Genomic DNA, 21,317 nt, shown 5'->3' on the forward strand with positions numbered 1-21,317 from the left:
GGAAACCTTCTGAATGTTGCTCACTCTCCTGAAATGTTCTGTCCTGTAAACCTTTATCCTAACAAGGCTGAGATAGGTCATCCTTGCAAGGGGGTACAGTTTAGTATATGTGTTTTACACCTAAATGAAGAAGGCTAAACTTTGCAAAATCTATCATTTTATTAAACCAGGGAAGTTAGCAGTGAATTCCAGCAAGGTAGCTTAATGTAATATATCATTTTGAAGGTCATTTTAGCAGTGTTTAATTTACTGTGATGACTTGTGCTCAGAAACTTGAGTATTTACACTGGAGCATGGATGGCACATAATAGAAGTCTGTGTGGTTGTAAGCTGGTAATAGATTTGGCAAGCAAAGTGTTTGTTCTCATGTGAAAACATATTTGTAATCATTTCAACACTAATATTGAGATTTTATTTGAAATTGGTGCCCCTTGCCTCAGGAATGAGGCATGAAGGTGACAAAGAAGTGTCATGCCTGTTTACAAAAGCAATTCCAGCACTTGAATGCCCAAGCACTTGGTCTCTCAGTGACACCATGAGGAACAGGCTTTCTATCCAGTCTGATACTGTCCTTTGTCCCCTGACAATTACTGGTTCACCTGAAGCATTTAGAGAAACACGTTTGTGGCAGGTTGACCTTTGCTAGGAAGGTTTCCTGAATCCAGGATGATTGATGGGTGGTGGCAGCCAGGGAAGAGCCCAGGACATCCAGACCTTCCCCTGGTCAGTGGAGAACTGAAATTAATTTTCCATGTCCCAGATATATCCACTGACAACTGACTTGCTGGACACCCTTGCTGCGTGTCCAAGGGCTGTTGTTTCTTATTTTGTCCTATCCTTAGGCTTCAAACTCATGTTTCTGCACTCTTATCTTCAGGGGTGTGAGGGGTGTTGTTCTGTCCAACCAACAGTGTCCTGATGTTAACAACATCCAAACCAAAACAGAACAGCATTGATTAACACCAGCTGATTTGTCTCAGGGTCAAGAAAAGCTTCTGTCAACAACTGGAAAACAAAGATCAGGTCAAACCTAAAACAAACCAGCCTGTCTGGAAAACAACTTTCTGCCTCTCTGATAGCCTGGAAAAATATTTTTTCATCTCAGCTGCATTTTTGAGTTTCATTTTATGTAGCTGCTCACGTAACTCCACATGAAGATGAATGAGCCCAGATGTGATTTGAACGTCTAATTCCTCTCCTCATCCCTCAGCCTGTGTTTTTTCCAGCCTCATGCTAAGACAGTCTCTGATTTCCCAGGCAAACAAAAGAATGGAATGAGCATTTCCTAGGTGATGACAAATTCTAATTAAGTGTTAGAGTTATTGCTTAGGCTGTAAGCTCCTAAGGGCTGAGAGGGATCTTGCTTTTGGTTTTGGTTATAGATCTGAGTTCAAAAGGGTACTGAGGCTCTTGGGTGCCAACACATTAAAGTGTGTTCTAATTGTGCAGTGGCTGATGCACAAGACCTTAACGTTGCCCTTTGTTTTGTACATGCAGGTGAAGGATGTGGTGGGTTATGATGCTCTGGGCCATTGTTTTTTCACGGAGGATGGGCCAGAAGAGAGGAACACGTTTGACCACTGTCTCGGGCTGCTGGTGAAGCCCAGCACGCTGCTCCCCTCCGACCGCGACAGCAGGATGTGCAAGCTGATCACAGAGGGAGCTTACCCAGGCTACATCCCCAAGCCCAGGCAGGACTGTAGGTGAGTGAGAGCCTTCCTTTTCTCCTCTTTCTCCTTGCAGGACTTAGCTATAACAGGCAGCATTCTGTGTATGTGATTATGTAGACATCAGTAGGAGTCTGGGCTGTTTGCCCCAGATTCAGGAGTGCAGTTTCCTTGAGGTCTTTATCCTTGTGCTATTCAGATGCCTACAGACCTGGGTGTGCACTTTTAACAGTACTTTTATGTGCTTTTAAGTACACCTAGGGGTGTACTTTTAACTTTTTGCATAAAGCCCACTGAGAGGGTTCCCACCTAAAATATTGTAAATCTTTCTTTCAAAGTGTGCAGCCCTGCCTTGTGCCTTGTGGAGTCTTGAACCCAATGGCTCAGCAAAATTTGCTGAGTTCAGAATGGGCCGTGTTCTGATATTTGTGCTTATCTCAAATGGCAGCTGATTTTGAAAACATTTCAGTATCATCCATTTTGTTCTCACAACAAACTGAGGTTTTGTTCAGAGGTTTTTTAACTTTTTAGTTTGGCAAGGGAGAGAGAGGAATTCATGCAATGCTCTTTTTCACATCTGAGTTTGTTTATAAAATACACCTTATGTCCCCATTCTTAAAATAAAGGTTAATTAGTCATTGTGTTAATTTTCCACTGATAATTCATTTAATAGCCGTAGGGACATATTTTATGTGTTATTTTGAAGACTGTTACATGAACAAGCACTTTCTAATGGAAAAGTATTATGGTACTTTGATCTGCCCTGTCTTCCTTTATAAAAGAATTCAAGGTCTGATCAGAAGAACAGCTCAGCTTGTTTTGCCCTGGGCTCATCCAGCCTGGAAGTGCATGAGTATACCAACACCAATCCCAGTACAGGGGATGAGCACCAGCTGTGGCTCCATCAGTGTGGGAGAGGCAGGCAGGGAGCTGCTGCTGGGAATTAAAACAACAGGATTGTGCCAAATTACACCACAACCTGCCCAATCATGTGGCTCTGTAGAAGGAGATTAGGCTGAAAGTCAGGTCATTGTGGAAATATACTGCCCTTGCCTACACAGCAGGAGGTGGTCTGTAAATAATCCAAAATTGTTTATTTCTAGGCCAGTCCCACGACCAAAATAGAAGAATTTTGCTATGTTTTCATGATAAAGTCAGACAAACGGAAATGCATCAGCAAAATCAGTTGGCCTAAAACCCCTGTGAAGTCTCTCATGGCAAGATTACAATAGACATACGGGTTCCATAGGTTCATACCCTGCAGAAGGGCAAATCTCACCCAGCAAATTTAGGAGCAGTCTGCTGGCTGTAAATGCTGGATGTTTCTCATGCCTGTTGGTTAATTAATTCTGTATGTCACAGGGTGGACAGTGATGGATGGATTGATCTGTCCTCCTTGATGGGAATCTTTCAATTAAGAGTCGTTTATGTGCGTTAGACAAATGGAATGCTTTTTGTCCCAAAAGAAATGTGCAGGAGAGTGGGAACAGATAAAGTTAATCAATCACAGCAGCTGTTGGAAAAGGCAGATATGGGGGTACACTTGGAAAAGCCCTTAATAGGAAATTCATTGGGTTCCTTGATTAAACAACTCTCTAATGAACCCAAGGGCTTATGTGGGAGCAAAGTTCTTTTCTGTGACTTGTGCAACAACATATTTACCTTATCATAAAACATGATTGACATCTGACAGCTTCACAGCAGGCTTGGAATTGCAGTCAAAATTCCTCATTTAATACTTGGTGTTTTAAAAGATAAGGCCATGTTCTCTGTCAAACCACAGAGGACATGAGGTATGAGACAAAACACATTCCTCTTGCCCCTGGGCAGGGCTCCTTATCTGGGGAGGTATCAGCCCTGCCTGCACTGGGGGAGTTTATGGGTGACTCTGGTGTGTGCTCAAAGTGTCATTTTTGTGTTATTCTTTGTTTTCTTGACCTGCAGTGCTGTATCAACCTTCTGGATAGCCAACCCACACAACAACCTTATAAACTGTGCAGCTGCTGGATCTGAAGTGAGTGCACAAATTTCTTATTTGGTAACAGCTCAAGCCAGTGACAGCCCTGCAAGGCTGAGAGAGGCTCTCACTGGAATAAAACCTGCTTTTGTGACACAGACATTTTTGAAACTGCTTGATTGAGACACACATTAATGTGGCTGGTGCCACCAGTAAAAAGAATGGTTTTACTTTCGCTCCACACTTCTTGCCACTTGTTGTTTGTAGAGCTGGATTTAACAAAATTCCACGGTATGCAGCCTGAATAAATTAAATAAATGTGACTGTGGAGTCACAGAGAAGCCTTTGGCAATGATATTGTTGATTGCAGTACAGTAATGATGCTCTGAAATTTCAGTCGGCCTTAATGCTAATTCCACAGGCATTTTTGGTCACATCAGGAGCCCTTATTGGCCTGAGAAGACATAAAAACAGGAAAGTCAAGCCTAAAACAGAGAGATGTGGCCCTTCCAAAGCTTTCAAATCTTGACTTCCTATATTAGGACTCCCTGATAAATTTTTAGGCAACTAAATAAAAATTACTTGATTTTTAAGTTTGGCAAGTCTCACTTCTGCTTCAATATTGATGCCAAAACTCATCCTAAGGCACCCTGCAGATTAGAAGGGTGGATGCCAGTGTTCATGTGTGTTAAACTCTTGGCTGCAGAGTGTTACACGGGTCAATGGTTGTGATTGTCCTGAAGTCTTCTGGTGCGCATCTTGGGGCTTTGCTGAGCCCTCCTGGGGCCAGCGCAGACCAGCAGAGCCTCAGCTGTCCCTTCTCTCTCTCTCTCAGGAAACAGGCTTTTGGTTTGTGCTGCACCACGTGCCCACGGGCCCCTCGGCGGGGATGTATTCCCCCGGCTACTCCGAGCACATGCCGATGGGGAAATTCTCCAACAACCGCGCGCATTCCAACTACCGTGTGAGTCTGCGGAACGCCGCCCTCGGAACAAACAGCATCCCCTCACTCCAGCTCCCCGGGCCTGTGAGCCACCAGTGCCCGTGCTTGCTGCTTCACTCGAGGCTCCTGCAGCCTTGTTTGTGTCTGCAGATAAGGCAGCTCGTGGGAGCACTCGGAGCCGCCAGCACCTGCTCCGCTTGGCTCTTGGGCATCCACAGCGGCTCTCCCCTCTGCTCAGGCTGCCTCCCTGCCTCTGTGCTCCTAAAATACTGCCTCCAGGAGCATCTGCTGGCAGCTTGTCTAATTATACACCTCAGCTGCCAATGCTGGCAGTTAACTGAACAGCTTTCTAGAGGGATAAATACGGCCGCTGTGTCTAATCACCTTCTCTGCTTATTTACTCCTCAGTGTGCCACGTTGTGGGGCTCTGTGTGTTACTGAGGGCTTTAGACTGAAGCAGAAGCTTCAGGTGTATTGGAATACATGGAATTACGAGAAGAGTGCAGCTTTGGAAATCTGCAGCAATTTTGGGGGGTATAAGCAAGCCTGGATAGTCCTGGCACACCTGTCTCACATGCTGTTCTTAGCATCATGTGGGTGACTTGGGCTTAGAACAATTGGAGGTGGAGTCTGGAGATGGAAAGAGCTGGAAAATTTATAAATATACTGTGATAATTGCAATTCTGTTTTCCTTTAGGCTGGAATGATCATAGATAATGGCGTTAAAACAACCCCAGCCTCTGCCAAGGACAAAAGACCTATCCTGACACTGATTTCTGGGAGGTAAAGTGTTTTGCATAGTTTGATTTGGAAAAGACTTCTCTAAAAGACTGACTGAAAGCTATGAAATTTCCCCAAGGAAGCTCACAAGAATCATTGCAATGCCTTTGGGGTGGCTCTTTTTGAGGAAAGGTCTTCACTTAGATACACCTTGCTCTTTCTGACATCATCTCTCCATTCTCCTTTATAAGGGACCCTCAACACCCACACCCTCCTGGTTTCATCCTCATTCTTTAGCTCTGAGCTGAGCTGGCATGGATATTACATCTGTTCTAGGGTGTTCCATTGATTTTTGAATTTTTTAGATAAGGAAGAAAAATCACTGCCTAGTCAACACTCCCTCAGGGCAGGACTTCTGCAAGAGTTTCTTAGGAATAAGAAATTTAAGTATTTCTTGGGAATGCTATTGCTTTTGTTCATTATTTTAGAACCTACTTGAACAGGGAGTGCTTATGTCATGAAGCTCATGCTTTGATTTCAGATTTCAGTCTAGTTCCAAACCTGACACTGCAATAACAATCACAATTAAATACACAGAGTGATCCTTCATTTCTGCTGCTGTGCACAGCCTCTCTGTGATGTAATGGAGTAATTTAGAAATAATGAAAACCTCTCTATAGACTGTATCATATCAGCAGACCTGCTGTGGTCTGGTGGCTTGTGAGAACCCACTCTTTCCCCAGAGCTGGCCCCAGAGGAGGCTGCTGAAAGGGCTGCATTTGCACTCTTGTATCTCATTAGAGGTTGAGTCTGGCTCTTAGTTACCAACTCCCAGACATGTAAAAGGATTTAATACTCTCAAATTCCATAGTTTCTTTCCTAACAGACCAGTTGCACCCTAACCTACGTTCCCCCACAACTGAATTTCTTGACAGAAGAAACCATGTAAGGAAGAGAAACCTGTTGAAAGCCTCTCTTCAGCAGGAGAGAATGACAACTTTGTCTCCTTCTCATCTCTGGGCTGTGGGTTACCCAGACTAATGTAGTCATGCACTGGGCAAGCATTACAGGGGTGGGATACATCATCCTTCCCAGGGGAGCCCAGTCAGGGGGTCAGATATCAGTTATCCGCATCACCCTGGCGCCCTGGCTAGAAGCTGATGCTAAAAGATGCTTAAAAGCAAATTTTATTTACATTATTTTAATGCTCAGTTAATTCAAGTGATTAATTCAATGGTAAAAGTAGCTGCTAAAAAATAACTTTAGAGCAGCCTGGTCTTGTCAGCCTGATGCTGCTTTTCCATGCAGCTGAACACTTGCCTTGGGGAACTGCCTGCTGCCACAGGCGCAGTTAGTGGTCACAAAAGGCAATTTCTCCCTTGCCATACAAGGGCAGGAATGGCCCTTGGAAGCCAAACAATTCATAATGCAGTCATGGTTGTGCTTGGGGATTACCCACCAGCATAAACTGCAGCTCACATTATTTATTCCATTTTCCACTTTGCACGTGTCAAGACTGAACAGAATAAATTACTAAAGTTGGTCTGGCTGGAGCAAACTGTGCTGGACAGTGACAGAGTTAGAGATATTATTCTGCATTCAGTTACAGCATTAAATGTCCAAGTCAGATTCTGGATCCTGTAGTGTTCCTCCAGTTATCACGGATGTGAATGAAATTGGAATCCATCTCAAAATATCTGTACTTAACAATGCCTGAGGAATTCACAAGAGCTGATACTAAATCTGTCTCTGAAAGTAAATCCACAGTGATGAAGCTGCCAAAGCAATATTCATTTATTGGAAGCCTATCAGCCTGATGCTCAGTTTTAGATTGATATTATGGCTTATTAAGCAAAGCAAAGTGCTATTGAATATCTGTTAGCAATTTGACAGCTTGGCCTCACTATCCATGGTGAGGAATGAATTTTAATCTCTGGACCATCCGTTGCTGGCACTGAGTTGGATACTCATCTGTCAGGTTTTCTAAGCTGTGTAGTGTGATGGAGGATGCTCCTCCAAGAGCAGAAAGGAGCCTCAGGACAGGGTAAACGACAGTCAAGCTCAGCATCACCTTGCTCAGATCCTGTGGCCCAAGCAGTGGCTGCCAGGGAGCAACTGAGGGCACACATTGCTGTACTTTCTGCTTCTGTCTGCTTTTTTTTCCTGCCAAATCAGGCCAATAATTCATCATACTGGGAACTTCAGGGTTAATAAATCCTGTACGTGTGTCCTGTGTAGTGGGAGTAGTGAAGGACATAGTCTCAGCCCCTCTCCAAGACTTTTAAATTCCTTTCCACAGCAAGAAAAATTTGGCAGTGGTACTCATGGCCACAGTATAGCCAGAGCTAGGAGATAAGAATGCTCAAAAGGGAAAACAAAAGGATATTTATCTAAATAACAGGAACATGCTAAAGGATAGCAGTAAGGGATTAAAATATATCTGGAGCTTTTGGGAGCAATAATAAAGTTTCCATGCTTTCAGCAATATATCAGCAATACAACACCGGAAAGGTGGAAGGAAACTTGGAGCAGGTCTTTACAACTGCCTTGCCTGGACCTTCCTCCCCTTGGCAGCTGGGTCTGGCCATCACAGCCTGAGCAGACACGCTATGTGGATGGACTGTGGTCCCAAGGCTGTTCCTGAGTTACCATAAACCAGATGTTTAGCAGGGCCATGCAGGCAGCAAGGCCACCTTCCCTCGCCAACCTCTCCTCTGTACTTCTGGTTGCAGGTACAGCCCACACAAGGATGCTGATCCTTTGAAGCCCAGGGAGCCTGCAATAATTGAGGGCTTCATTGCCTACAAGAATCAGGATCACGGGGCCTGGCTGCGAGGTGGAGATGTGTGGCTGGACAACTGCCAGTGAGTTTTGCCTTATTTCAACTCTCAGAGCTCAGCCTGGTGTTTATGGCGAGCATAGCTGTGGTTCAGACTATTTATATTGCCTTGCACCTTTCCTATGGCCAAGATTGAAATGAAGATGAAATCTTAAGCCACCACAGGCATTATTTTACACAAACAAAACCTGCTTTGTCTGAGCTGAGGATCCCTCAGGTTGTTTCTCTGTGTGATGCTGACCAGCATTCAAAAATGGTCACGATACACACACAGACATACAGATGCAAATAACTAAAAATAAAACCTAATGGGTTTGGGTTTTTTTTTTTTTAATATGAAAAATGAGGTGCTTTGAAAAGAAAGCAGTGAAATGCACCACCTTTCCTGGCTCAGCCTGGTCACAGATCAATTTTATGTGGTTCAGTGTAGTGCTGAATAAGCAGGTACTGATGAAGCAGACATAAAACTATGCATCACAGCAGCAAGGCAGAGAGTCTGGGCAAGTGTGTGTTGTGCTCTTTGAAGGCCATTTCCTGCACTGGCCAGAGCAGATATTTGTTTTGCACTTGAAAACAGATGATCTGCTGCAGTTTCTGTTTCTGAGCCAGGCTCCTGATATCAAATCCTAGCAAAGAGGAGAAAAAGGGAAAAGCTCTTTACGGGTATATTGTGATAACCCTGGTGGGAATGGATGCCACGCTGATACCTGGTGTCCAATTCCCTGCCAGAGCTGCCTTACCTTCGAGTGACCCAACCTGTGGGATAAGCTGGCAATAGTGACCTGGTGAGAATGGAGCAAAACACTGAGTGAGAAATGTCACACTGAGCAACACAGTTTGTGTTTCTTATGACCCACAAGAATCCACGGCCAGCAAGTGTTGTCCTCACAGATCCCACTCAGGTCACATTTGCATTGCTGGTGGAGCAAAGGCAGCATGTGGAGGGTGCTAAAACACCAAGTGCTTTATGAGTTTCCAGCAGCAAATCTCTGAGCGAGTGTGAATTGGAAGAAGCAGCCATCAAACTGTAATTGTCTTTACAGCCATTTCCATTTCTATTGCTACAGAAAGACTTATGTATCCCATTAACAGGGCCAGCGTTAATGTGGCCTGCAGGGAAGCAAGGAGGTGATAGGGTGGGAAGGGCTGCCACCTACAGACAGCAGCACAGTGAGGGAATTTGCTCCCAAACCACTGCCAGGATCAGTGACAGACGTGGGAAGTGATGCCGGTGTGAAGACACCATCAAGACTGGCTCAAGCCATCAATTCACTATAGCGTTTCTCTAAGAAGGAGTCAAGGACAAACATCTGCGACGTATCTCATCTTGAAATTTTGGCAAAATAGAAAGATATTCCTATTTTTGTTTATACTTTTAATAAGGAAGCTTTGACCTCTGTATTCCTGTTAAGGAAAGAGAAGCCAAGTTGCTCCTTTTTTTATCCCTTGCAAGGCTCTTTATGGAATCAGTTTGTGAAACATGGAATCAGGGAAGCACAGTGTGTAGAGGCAAAGCACCATTAAATAATAAAAGCTGGTTGGAGTGAGAAATAAACACGATTTTTTTTATCTACCAGAGAAAAGTGTGTGATCATTAGACAAAGGGATAAAGCTTTATAAGGCAAGTAAGCTATGGCTAGTAATCACCATCTTAACCCCAGCTGGAGCAATCAGGTGTGTGTCTGCTGCTTCATGTGATCTGTGTATTCTGCAAGATGTGCCAAAAGAAATCTTCTAAACCTGGGCGGGGAACAAGTCTGGAAAAACCCAAAAACTGAGCACTGTACAGTAATTAATCCCCGCTGTCCTCCACTGAGCTTGTTATAGCTTGACATGATAAACCAAAGCAACCCCAAATCTCTTGTGAAGCATGTCTCTTCTCTCGGCAGGTTTGCTGACAACGGCATTGGCCTGACCTTGGCGAGGTAAGAGGGGCACAGGCTGTCCCTGGGCACAGTGGTGGGGCTGGGGCTGGGCAGCCCTCTCACCTCCAGCCCTTTCTCCTCAGTGGTGGCACCTTCCCTCACGATGATGGCTCCAAGCAGGAGATCAAGAACAGCCTGTTTGTGGGGGAGAGTGGAAACCTGGGCACGGAGACGATGGACAATGAGATCTGGGGCCCTGGAGGTCTGGACCACAGGGGCAGGACCCTGCCCATCGGCCCGTAAGTTGAGCTCAGCACATCAAACACTCACGGCTCCTGCTCCCAGCACAAACCCCAGCCCAGTGTGGTTTCCTCAGCACTGTTCACTTTAATAACCATTACACAGAAAGGATTTCATTTCATGTCTCCCAATCCCAGAGTCCTCACTGTGCAGCTGCCGCTGGCAGGTACATCCTTGCAGGCTGCCAAGACAGATCAAGCTCCTCTTTCCTTCCCCCTCCCCTTTGCAAGGGGATTTGAGAGGACAGTAAGAGCTACTCTGTGCTAGCAGGGCACCCCTGTACATGTGATCAGCAGTGCTGAGCAATGAGCTGAGCTCCATCAGCTGCCAGGAAGGCTCAGAGAAGCCCCTTCCTAGGCTTTCATGTAGTCATGGGTGTGCTCAGTGCTGCTGTTACTGTTGCTCCTGCAAAGGACTTTGATGCCTTTGTTAAGCAGTTTTGAAATGGCCAGTGAACTTCATGTGTGGCCTCTTCCCAGACCTTGGTCCTACAGATTGATTTGCCAGTGCAATTCCTAAAAGCCCAGTTATCCTAACAGTAGCCCCACAGTGAGCAAAGAGGTGATGTTTTCTGCCATATTTCAGGCTTCAATTTTACTGTCAGCAGTGATGCTGGAGACTTCTTATAAACTATACCAATAATGAGAACCCATTCTGCTGTGACTCCCCTAATATCCTTTACACATATATATATGTGGACACATCTTGTTTTAGATGTCGTATGCAGAAACTCAGAACAAATGCACTGAAGCAGGCAGGAATTCTCTAAGGGATGGTATGAGGAAGGGATCAGATTTATTTATCATAAGTGAAATTTGAAATGTCTTACCTTAGCCTCTTAAAGATCTTAAGCATCTTGTTCATTTAATTATTGGGAAAATAGTGTCTCTACCTTTCAGATGATATCAGAAAAGGCTGATAAAGATAAATTAATCTGCCCCTTCAACTCTTCTTAGCTCTATAGATTGAAGAATTTTCCTTGTTTTCAAAAACACTTTTTCTTATTGCAGTTGATTGCAATGCTTCTCTCCAAATCCCTTTGAAAGATGTGGTGGGACTTCTTTTAGCCCTGCCATTACTCAGCCCAAGGAGTCTGCACAGCTCTGTGAGTTTCAGGTTTCACTGCTGCAGAACTCATTTCTGATGGCAAACACGAATTTATTCATCTTTAGGTCAATCCTTTGGCATTGCTGTTACTTCCTTCCCTAGAGATGTACAGACTAAATAAAGATGATCTGTTCAACACGAGAGAACTTGAGCTGAACTTGCAAGGATAAGAGGACTTTACAGAGCTGAAGAGGAGGGAAATCCCTTCTCTTCCAAAGCAGGAACTTAGGAGTCGTCCTAGGGGCTGCAAGCAATGAAAGCAGCCACAAAACAAGCTCTGTGGGACTGTGTGTGTCTGATAGAGTTTAACACGTGGCCAGAGTGTTATGAGCCCCGTGTAAATGTATCAGTCTCTGAGGGTCCAGCCCTTGCAGATTTGCTTAAAATAATTTTAGCGAGACTGCTCTTCAGAGGTGTTTTGTAAAGCAAAAGGTTTAATAAATGAAAAATAACAAACATTACAGAAAGCAAAGGAAAAGCCACGCACAGGTGTCCAAGAAAACTTCTGACATCCTGCTAGAAACACTCCAAAAAGCTCCTTACTTCCTTTGTGCTCCTTCCTAAATACTTAATGTTTTAGGAGAGACAATTTAGCTTGCTGTCAATAGGGAGAGGTACAGGATTTGAAGAAGGGTGACTGTGGGCTCGATATTTTCTGAGGCTGAGAATTGCTGAGCTCTTCCCAAGGGAAGCTTTTCAACAGTTTTCTTTCTCCCAAAAGAACCTTATGCAAAAATACTCCTTTCCCATAACAGCAGGTGTTGTTTGCTATTTCTGTTCCTTAGCCAGTGGCAGAGGTGTCAGCCCTATGGACCAATAACGTGCCTTCTTAGTGCAGCATGTTATAAAAGGGCTGGATGAATTGTGAATAAACCTTCTGATTCCTACTGCCTTCTGACTGGAGTCAAGCACCTTTATTTTGTGTCCTATTGCGACAGGTGACAAGGTCCAATAGGCTCTTCTCTCTTGGTGCTGGGCCAGTTACTGTCAGAAGGGTATGGAAAGCTCTAGGTAAACTTCCTAAAATGCTTAAAGGTAAACTGAAACTCTTTATTACAGAGATGCCCACTCAGGGTGGGGGATGGAGATGCTTTGCTACACGTGTCTAGAATACATCCGAGGTTCACATGCCCTGAGCATGTCTCTGGGTTGTGTTTCAGGGACTTTCCCATCCGAGGGATCCAGTTCTACGACGGGCCCATCAATGTCCAGAACTGCACGTTCCGCAAGTTCGCGGCGCTGGACGGGCGGCACACCAGCGCCCTCGCCTTCCGCCTCAACAACGCCTGGCAGAGCTGCCCCAACAACAACGTCACCGACATCCACTTCCAGGATGTCCCCGTGAGTCACCCTCCCCAGGGAGCCCCTTGTGCCCAGGGACCGGGGCACTGGGATGTTGGGGTTTTAGTTTGAGTTTCCCGGCCAATGCACCACTTATGCTGTGGTTTTGCGTTCGCCAAATTTTGTTTACCAACTGGGAGATGGGATTTTTTGGGAGAAAAAGGTGAAACAGGCACAACTTAAAAGTAAAAACAGATAGGTTTGATTAACATATACTGAAGAAAGAGAGAGAAAAAAAATGAGACATTCAAACACCTTCCTCCCCCCCACCTCAAACTGTTCACTTTCCCACTCAACATAGAGTATATGTTAATATATATATAAATATATATAGTATATGTTAATAAAATCTATCTGTTTTAATACATTTAATATATTTATATTTATGTTTTATATATTTATTAACATATACTAAAGAAAGAGAGAAAAAAATGAGACATTCAGACACCTTCCCCCACCTCAATCTGTTCACTTTCCCACTCAACACAGAGTATATGTTGATATATATATTAATATATATATTAAGTATATGTTAATATAACCTATCTGTTTTTACTTTTAAGTTGTGCCTGTTTCTCCTTTTTCTCCCAAAATCCTATCTTTCAGTTGGTAATCAAAATTTGGCAAACGTGAAACCACGACATGGGCAAAAAGGGGAAAATGTCAGGTCTCGTACAATTGTCTTCACCAGAGGTCTCACAATAAAAGCATATTTCACATGATGGGTGAAGTAACAAGGAAATCTAATTGGCTGTCAAGTTTGCAGCCAGAAAAGATGCAGGCATCAGTTAAAAATAAAAAATATATAGCAACATTGAAGTGAAAATAATTTCCATTTCAGTACAACTCAGAAATTGAAAAATCAGCCCCCCTTTTATTTTCAACAGTGGTACAATATTAAAGCAACAGAAGGAAGTCTGTTCTGGAAGGCCTGACTGACCTAGAAGCAGAAAATACTGATTTTGGGGAGCAGCCAGTGAAACTGAGCTGATGCAGGATAATTCTGCAGCTCTGCACACCAGGGTAATTCCAGACTCCAGTTCTGCACACATAAATGAGAGCAGAGTCCAGCCAAAAGGGGTTTGCCAAATTTTGAATTACGCTATGAACCTCTGGGTGCTGGTCTGAACCCGTCCTGGGGCCTGTTCTTTTGAGTTATTTTTGTATTTGCCTGCACAAATATGTGCTAACTGTTTCACTGAGGTTCACCTTTAGCAGCTGTTTAATCCAGCTGCCAAACATTACAAACAAATAAATGAACAAAGTGGTTGGGCTGAAATGATTTGTGTTGCCTAATTTTCAAAAAATTAGCAAGCTTGCTCACAGGTCAGGAAAAGTGCTGACCAGTGCCAAATATGATGGGAAAGGCAAAATTCCCCTAAAAGTGTTGGTTGGTCCCTCTCACACTGCACGAGGCAGGCTGGTGACATGGCATTTATTTATGCTGGATAAAAATATCAGAAGTTGCCTAAGAATCCATTTCCCAGGGCTGACTTTTTCCCACATTGGTATGACTTCATGTGGTTTGGAACTTTGAAACTGTGTTAGCAAACAAAGAGTGAAGTGGCTCTCATGAAATCACCCCGTCTCCTGAACCTTCCTCCAGAATTTTGAAACAAACCTTCTCACTGGTGAGGCTGAAATTGTGTTTCTTAGCCTTTCCCCCATGATCAGCAGGGAAATGTGTGTCTGTTCTGCCTGACAAGTCAAACACACCTTTTAAGTCAGAAAATGGGTAATTTGAGCCACTGTAATGACCAAGGGCATCCTTTTATTGTACTCTAAGTGAAGAATTCCTTTCTGGAGATGTAAGTTCATTCCACTGTTTTGTTTAGATTACTTCAAGAGTCTTCTTTGGAGAACCTGGCCCGTGGTTCAATGATCTGGATATGGATGGTGACAAAACATCAGTTTTCCATGATGTTGATGGTTCTGTGTCAGAATATCCAGGCTCATACCTGATCAAAGAAGATAACTGGTTAATTAAGCACCCTGATTGCATCGACGTGCCCGACTGGAGAGGCTCCATCTGCAGTGGGCACTTTGCACAGGTAAGGCTGCTTACCTTGCAGTATCATTACCACTTTGGTTTGTTTAAAATTTCTTGGCATTTTAAAGCTTGACCTGTAGAAATGGACTTTCTTCCGAGCTCTCAGTGTTTATGTATCAGCCTGTCTGCACAGGTGGCTTTGAACATGAGAAATACTGTGGTATATTTTCTGAAACTTTGGCTTTGGCTGCTGACAGCTCCAACAACTTCTGACCAAAGCCTCCTGAGAGCTCCATGGGCATTCACAGATTAATATTCATAAATCCACGGCTGTTGGCTAGTTATTTTTCCCTGATTTATGGAGGGAAGTGTTGCCCACAGTGTTATGGGAAATGTGCTGATGAGTCGAAATTAGACTTGAGCTTTCATGGTCTTTCATCCTGTGTGTGACCACCAAACCATTCTTCCCACCACAGGAGGCCTGAGTGCTGCTGCCATGAGAGCCCTCATTTTCCTGTGCTGAGAGTGCCTGGTTTTGTCTTGTGTGTTGCAACAGTTGGGGTTTTTTGTGTGTAGTTCCACTACAGCCAATTGCTAACCACTGAGCTGGGTTTCAGGCTTCTGAAATCCAGACAGAAGGATCCTTGTTCAGCACAAGTCAGATGTCTGAGGTAGATACTGTCCTGCTGCTGAGGGTTGCAGGATGCTGTGGAATATCTCAGCCCTGCTGCAGCCTCTGGCACAAGCACTTAAACTCAGTGGATGAGGAAATGAGCCTTCTTTTTTATCCCCTTCTGAAAACAGTTTGCTTTGTTGAAATGGAAGCCTAAGGAATTGAACATAAGTGCACAGCCCACAGGTCTCTGCCCAGCCCACAGGACTTGCACCAGCTCACATCTATTGAGTATCTGAACCTTTCACTGTAGTTCATTAAACCCTCGGTGATCTATTTTTGGTTTGGTTTTTTTTCCCCATCTAGATATACATCCAAGCCTACAAGCCAGCCAACCTGAAAATGAAAATAATAAAAAATGACTACCACAATCACCCACTCTACTTGGAAGGGGCTTTGAGCAAAAGCACTCATTACCAACAGTATCAGCCAGTTATAACTCTGAGGAAAGGCTACACCATCCACTGGGACAAGACAGCCCCTGAAGAGCTGGCCATATGGCTCATCAACTTCAACAAGTGAGTGAACTGCACATTCCAGTACAATCATGTAACTGCACATTTTTAATGGGTGAGGTCATCACCTCGTGAGCTCTTCCAGAATGAACATGCCTGTTACAGGAAGTCCATCGAGTTCACCATCTTTTCATGAGCCATCTCAGGTTCCTGTTTCCTCCCCCAGGAAGCTCTGTAAGATAACAGTTCATTTTTGGAAGTTCAGAACTAATTCGTTCCTGCTGCATGGAAGTCACAGGTGTAGAAGTCAGGAGCAGATCTGCCCTACATTGCTTAACTAACCCATGGTTGTTATGTCTAATTTACGTTGCATTGATCCATTCTAAACCATGAAAATTTTTACTGGTTGGGAAAAAACTTACTGTAAATTATTTAGTTCAGCTTCTAGCGCGCCCAGGAAAATAATAGATATGTTATAACTTTTAAAATGTGGGTCTTTGCTATTTTTAGGAATGACTGGATCCAAGTAGGATTTTGCTATCCTAAAGGGACGACATTTTCCATTCTCTCAGACATCCACAACCGACTCTTGAAGAAAACATACAAAACTGGAACCTTCTACAGAACCTCCCAAATGGAGAAACTTGAGCACAGATATCCTACCAAAGGGTACTACTACTGGGATGAGGACACTGGGTAAGTTAGCAGGCCTTGCTGGTTTGGATATTGCTTTGGGAATTCTGCTGGAATTGTGAGCTGTTTGGCTCATGCCACTAGTGGGGATCACAACAAAACCAGGAAGTTTTTCTGGGAATGTGACCAGTGTTTCATTTTCCTGGGACTCCCAGGCCTGCCAGTCTTTCAAAGCCTCTGCTGTACTGCCAGTTACTCTGGGAAATGTTTTTCCAAGTGAATACAAATTAGAAAATAATCAACAACAACAAAAAGAAAGACAAAAGCAAAGTGCAGACCATGAAACTTAACTGAAGACATGCACAGCCCTTATTGTTTTGAACAACAACTATTTATAAACACCATGACAGGGTGCACACAATGAACAGGAACTGAGTGTAAAGCCTGTTATATTAAAGGATTAAAATAATGGGAAAGAAAGAAAGAAAGAAAGAAAGAAAGAAAGAAAGAAAGAAAGAAAGAAAGAAAGAAAGAAAGAAAGAAAGAAAGAAAGAAAGAAAGAAAGAAGAAAGAAAGAAAGAAAGAAAGAAAGAAAGAAAGAAAGAAAGAAAGAAAGAAAGAAAGAGAATCTGAAATACAAAGCATGCATTTCTACATGTATGTATCACTATAGAACAGAGTTCAGAAGGAGTTCAGGTGCTATCTGATTTCTGTCTTTTACTTTCTGTGAGCTCCCTAAACATTTCTGAGATGAGTGTTCCCTTTTATTTGCATGTGGGATGTTGGGCACTATAAAACACGGCGCCAAGGGCTACAATAAAAATCACTGCAAAGTATAGGAAAGGCACCACCAAAACTCAGTATGATTTTGGACAAAAAAGTTTGAAGGATGCTGTTTTGTTTTTTTTTTCCCCTCCTGCCTGCAGGCTGCTGTTTCTGAAACTCAAAGCTCAAAATGAGAAAGAGAAATTTGCTTTCTGCTCTGTGAAGGGCTGTGAGAGAATAAGAATCAAAGCTGTGATCCCAAAGACAGCTGGTGTCAGCGACTGTGAAGCCACGGCTTATCCAAAGTACATTGAGACTCCAATAGTGGAAGTGCCAATGCCAAAGAAGCTCTCTAGTGCACAACTGGTAAAGCAGCTGATTTCTTATCACAGAATAATCTGTAAATCTGGCACATACTGTGCCCACAGACACAGAAAAGCTTTGTGCCAGGGTCAGTATATGCTGTGCCTGGTTTTCTGAAATGGTTCAGGCAGGTGAAATAATACGAAACAGATTCTTGCAATGTGTGGAGAGCCATTGCAAGCTGTGTACTTGGTCTTTTGGGGATCTGATGTGACGTGCTGTTCTCAAAAGCACAGGGTGAAAACTGATGAGCTGGAAGACAGGTTGGCCCCAGTGAATGTGATTTTGGAGGCTCCAGCTCCTCCAGGCTGTAAGAATAGCAGTGACAGACAGGGGACTGAATAGGAGAGTTGAATTATTCTCATTTATATAATGTCTAACACAATCTCTCCAGTCTGGTTCTGGGGGAGGAAGTGGGGTATTTATCTGTTATTTGGGTTTTTTCACTCATCACCCTTGAAAAAGGAATGGGCAGCAAAACCTCAGCGAGTTATGTGTCATTTTTGCAAAGTAAGAATCACTCTGCCATTCAGTGAGACAATTTAAACGGTGACAGGATGAGCAGAGAGGTTACCATTGTGCCCAGTTTCATTAGCACTTTAATTTGGCAAGTCGGTGCTCATTATGTAACTTCCTTGTTGATTGGATTTCAAGGTTTGGAATGTTTTCATTGAAAATGCAGCATTCAGGTAATGGACATTCTCACTAGAAAAATTCTGGTTTTTTTCATTTTGCAAACAGAAGACCAAGGACCACCTAATCGAAGTGAAAATAGAGACTTACAAGAAGCAGTACTTCCACCTGAAGGATGACTTTGCATACATTGAGGTGAGCAAATCCTCTCAACAAACCTAATAGGGTGCAATTCTACACCACTTGCTTTACCTTCATGGGAAACTTGCTGACAAAGTTACCATGGAGAGATAAATTTGGGTCATCTCTGTTTTGTATTTTGGGGAAAAAAATAAAATTAAAAAAAAAAATTGCCTGTATCCTCTCCTACTAGGCAGGATAAACATGGAGTTTTGCCCGTTGAAGCAAACAGCAGTCCTGTGACTCAAGACTATCAGAGCTGCTTACAGGTGGTAGTTTGTAATTGTGTTGCTGTGAGAGACCAAGAGTATTTCCCCCCTGCCCAGGTTGATGGTGTCAGGTTTTTCCTCACTGAAGAGGGCATCCAGCTGGTTGTGATTGATGGACACCATGGAAAAGTTGTTGATCAAGTAACGTTCAAAAACTCCATTCTACAAGGAATCCCAGCACAGATAGAGAATTATGTCAACAACATCAAAGATCAGTGAGTAAATAATCTGTTCTTGATAAGACTCAATGTTCAAGAATGCTGTGTAACACTTATCTTTTTCTCGGATTTGATCAACAACATGGGCCAGACACCCAACAGCAGAGCAATACACCCAATGTATTTTTGTACCTGATGACTCCAAAAGAGCCCAAAAGAGAAATTTCTCCAAAAGAGAAATGTGTGCAGGACATGCAGGCAGCAGCAGGATGCACACTCTTTGATTCAGGGACTGATTGAGCCCCAGATAACTTGCAGGGCTGCATGTGACTAATAAACTGCAGAGCTGCATTTATGTTGTGGGTTATAGACAAACTGCAGACTTAAATGCACAAAGTATTTATCTGTACAGATGCACACAGTTTGCACTTTTTACTGCATGTGTGTTTTCTCAAATTGCAAATAATTCCACTAATAAAATACATTCCCCTTTCCATGTTCCCCTGCCCAGACCCAAAAGCCAGACTATTTTGTATTTCAAGAATGGCAGCCAGGAATGCAGAGTTTTGGAAATAGGTGCTAATTAGCCAAAAGATGTTCCTGCCTGTTGGAGAACAGTGACTTCTGCTGGAAGGAGAATTGGAACCACATCAGAAATCCATTAACCAAAGGGATTGTTCCCACATTAGCTTATGGAGCCCTCATGGGAAGTGAATATATTTAACTGTTATGAAATCTGTTTGGATTTGAAACCTGATGTGTAACATTTAATACAAATATGAGTGCTTTGTTGACAAATCATCTGAAATAGCTGTGGGCAGATCAACAGGATATTATTCTGGCATTTACTCTAGAGACTTGGGGGAAGCTTGTGCAAGTGCCATGCAGGTGCAGTCAGATGTGTTTCTATTGTATTAAATAATTCTACAGGTTTCAAAAAAAGACATCATATAGTTACTTCAGGGAAGCATGGTAATTTCTCATTTTTCTTTAATATAAAAAATAAGAAATCTTTTTAGAGAGGCCAACATCCAGCTTTACAAAAAACTTGATCCTGGGTAAATCCAGTTCCTGAGCAAGAGTAGTAGTAATAATATTAACACACTTTTAAAAAAGAAGCACACTGAAAGGAAAAGCATGAGACCACCAAAAGTCTCTGAGAAGTGAATTTCTTCAGGTTTAATCTGCTAATGAAAGAACAAGAAATTACTTGAGACTTAAAAAAGGCCAGGGAGAAAAAGGTTCTCTCCAAGCAAAGCAGGATGGAACTGCAGGTTGGAAACATTTTAATCATCCTAGAAAACCATGTTTAAAAAAAAAAAAAAGTTGCTTCTGTCTGCTTTCTAATGGGTTTTGCATGACTGGAAAAATAATCTATGACCAAACTGTTGGAAAGCATTGAAAAGCATTTAAGGCAAAGCCACTGTAGTTCATGGGTGTGTGAACACACAGGCAGGAGTTACCAGAGCTCAGGAAACACAAGTGAGGAATGTGTTCTGACTCTTCATCCATTTACACATCTCCTTGTTTCCCTCAGCTCCATAGTGCTGGTGACATCTAAAGGAAGATTTATTTCAAGAGGACCATGGACTAAAGTACTGGAGAAACTTGGAGCAGGAGAAAGTTTTAGGTTAAAAGGTAACCAGTTTTTAAAGATTCATTTCTGACCTCCCATTATTCCAGTCAAGGGACCTTTTTTCTGCTTCTAAGCTTAGCCTTGCTTGTTTCTATCAGCATGTGCTCAAACATCCTGGAAACAGTAATTTATTTATTCAGAAAGGTTGTATTCACTGCAACTTTGGGTAACATGCTCTGTTTAAAACTGCAAAATGAAAAAACATGCTGGCAGTTTTTCTTACAAATAGATAATTCAGAGGATTTGATTTTCCAGATTAATTGTAGATAAAAGGACCTTTAAATAATAGAAATATTGAGCCTTTTCACCCACTAAAGGCCCCAAACCAGGATTTTTTACTTGTCTGAACTTGTTTTTAGCTGGTTTTCTGCCGAAACATTCTGACTTGATAGCATAAAGCATATTGATTTCAGTGCATCACATATTGCATTAGAATACAGCTCTGTGTGCACATTGCTGCAGTCAGCTGTGGGAGCTTTTGGCATGATCCCATCTGTGTGTGTCATACATATACATACATACATGGCTCTTGTGCACCTGCAGCCCTGCAGCCACGAGGTGTAGCCATGCACACAGGTGGGTTTCTGGTGCAGTCCTGGCACTCGCCAAACACGTTTGCTCTGAATTGCAGAAAAAATGGCTTTTGTCGGCTTCAAAGGCAGCTTCCGCCCCGTCTGGGTGAAGCTGGTCACCAGCGAGGACTCAGCCAAAATCTACCAGGCCCTGCCAATCCCTGTGGTGAAGAAGATGAAGCTGTGAGGACAGCCTGCTGTGCCTGCTGGCCGCCAGCACTGCCCCATGGGATGGACGGACAGACGGACAG

At 43.2% G+C, this 21,317-nt stretch overlaps 1 protein-coding gene across 1 annotated transcript in view; it reads left to right on the forward strand.

Moving 5' to 3' along the window:
- The window catches only part of CEMIP (cell migration inducing hyaluronidase 1), a 129,537-nt gene extending 108,220 nt beyond the window's left edge, over positions 1-21,317 (forward strand). Inside the window, exons 14-29 of the mRNA XM_066328336.1 lie at positions 1,498-1,703; positions 3,612-3,681; positions 4,460-4,588; positions 5,265-5,350; positions 8,020-8,151; positions 10,016-10,051; positions 10,135-10,290; positions 12,559-12,739; positions 14,575-14,790; positions 15,709-15,920; positions 16,368-16,553; positions 17,417-17,621; positions 18,360-18,446; positions 18,758-18,915; positions 20,396-20,496; positions 21,126-21,317. Of these exons, the coding sequence (XP_066184433.1) occupies positions 1,498-1,703; positions 3,612-3,681; positions 4,460-4,588; positions 5,265-5,350; positions 8,020-8,151; positions 10,016-10,051; positions 10,135-10,290; positions 12,559-12,739; positions 14,575-14,790; positions 15,709-15,920; positions 16,368-16,553; positions 17,417-17,621; positions 18,360-18,446; positions 18,758-18,915; positions 20,396-20,496; positions 21,126-21,253 (2,289 nt within the window). The 3' untranslated portion in view covers positions 21,254-21,317. The remainder of the gene's footprint in view (positions 1-1,497; positions 1,704-3,611; positions 3,682-4,459; positions 4,589-5,264; positions 5,351-8,019; positions 8,152-10,015; positions 10,052-10,134; positions 10,291-12,558; positions 12,740-14,574; positions 14,791-15,708; positions 15,921-16,367; positions 16,554-17,416; positions 17,622-18,359; positions 18,447-18,757; positions 18,916-20,395; positions 20,497-21,125) is intronic.

This window comes from Sylvia atricapilla, chromosome 13 (genome assembly GCF_009819655.1).
Source record: "Sylvia atricapilla isolate bSylAtr1 chromosome 13, bSylAtr1.pri, whole genome shotgun sequence".
Taxonomy (NCBI): Eukaryota; Metazoa; Chordata; class Aves; order Passeriformes; family Sylviidae; genus Sylvia; species Sylvia atricapilla.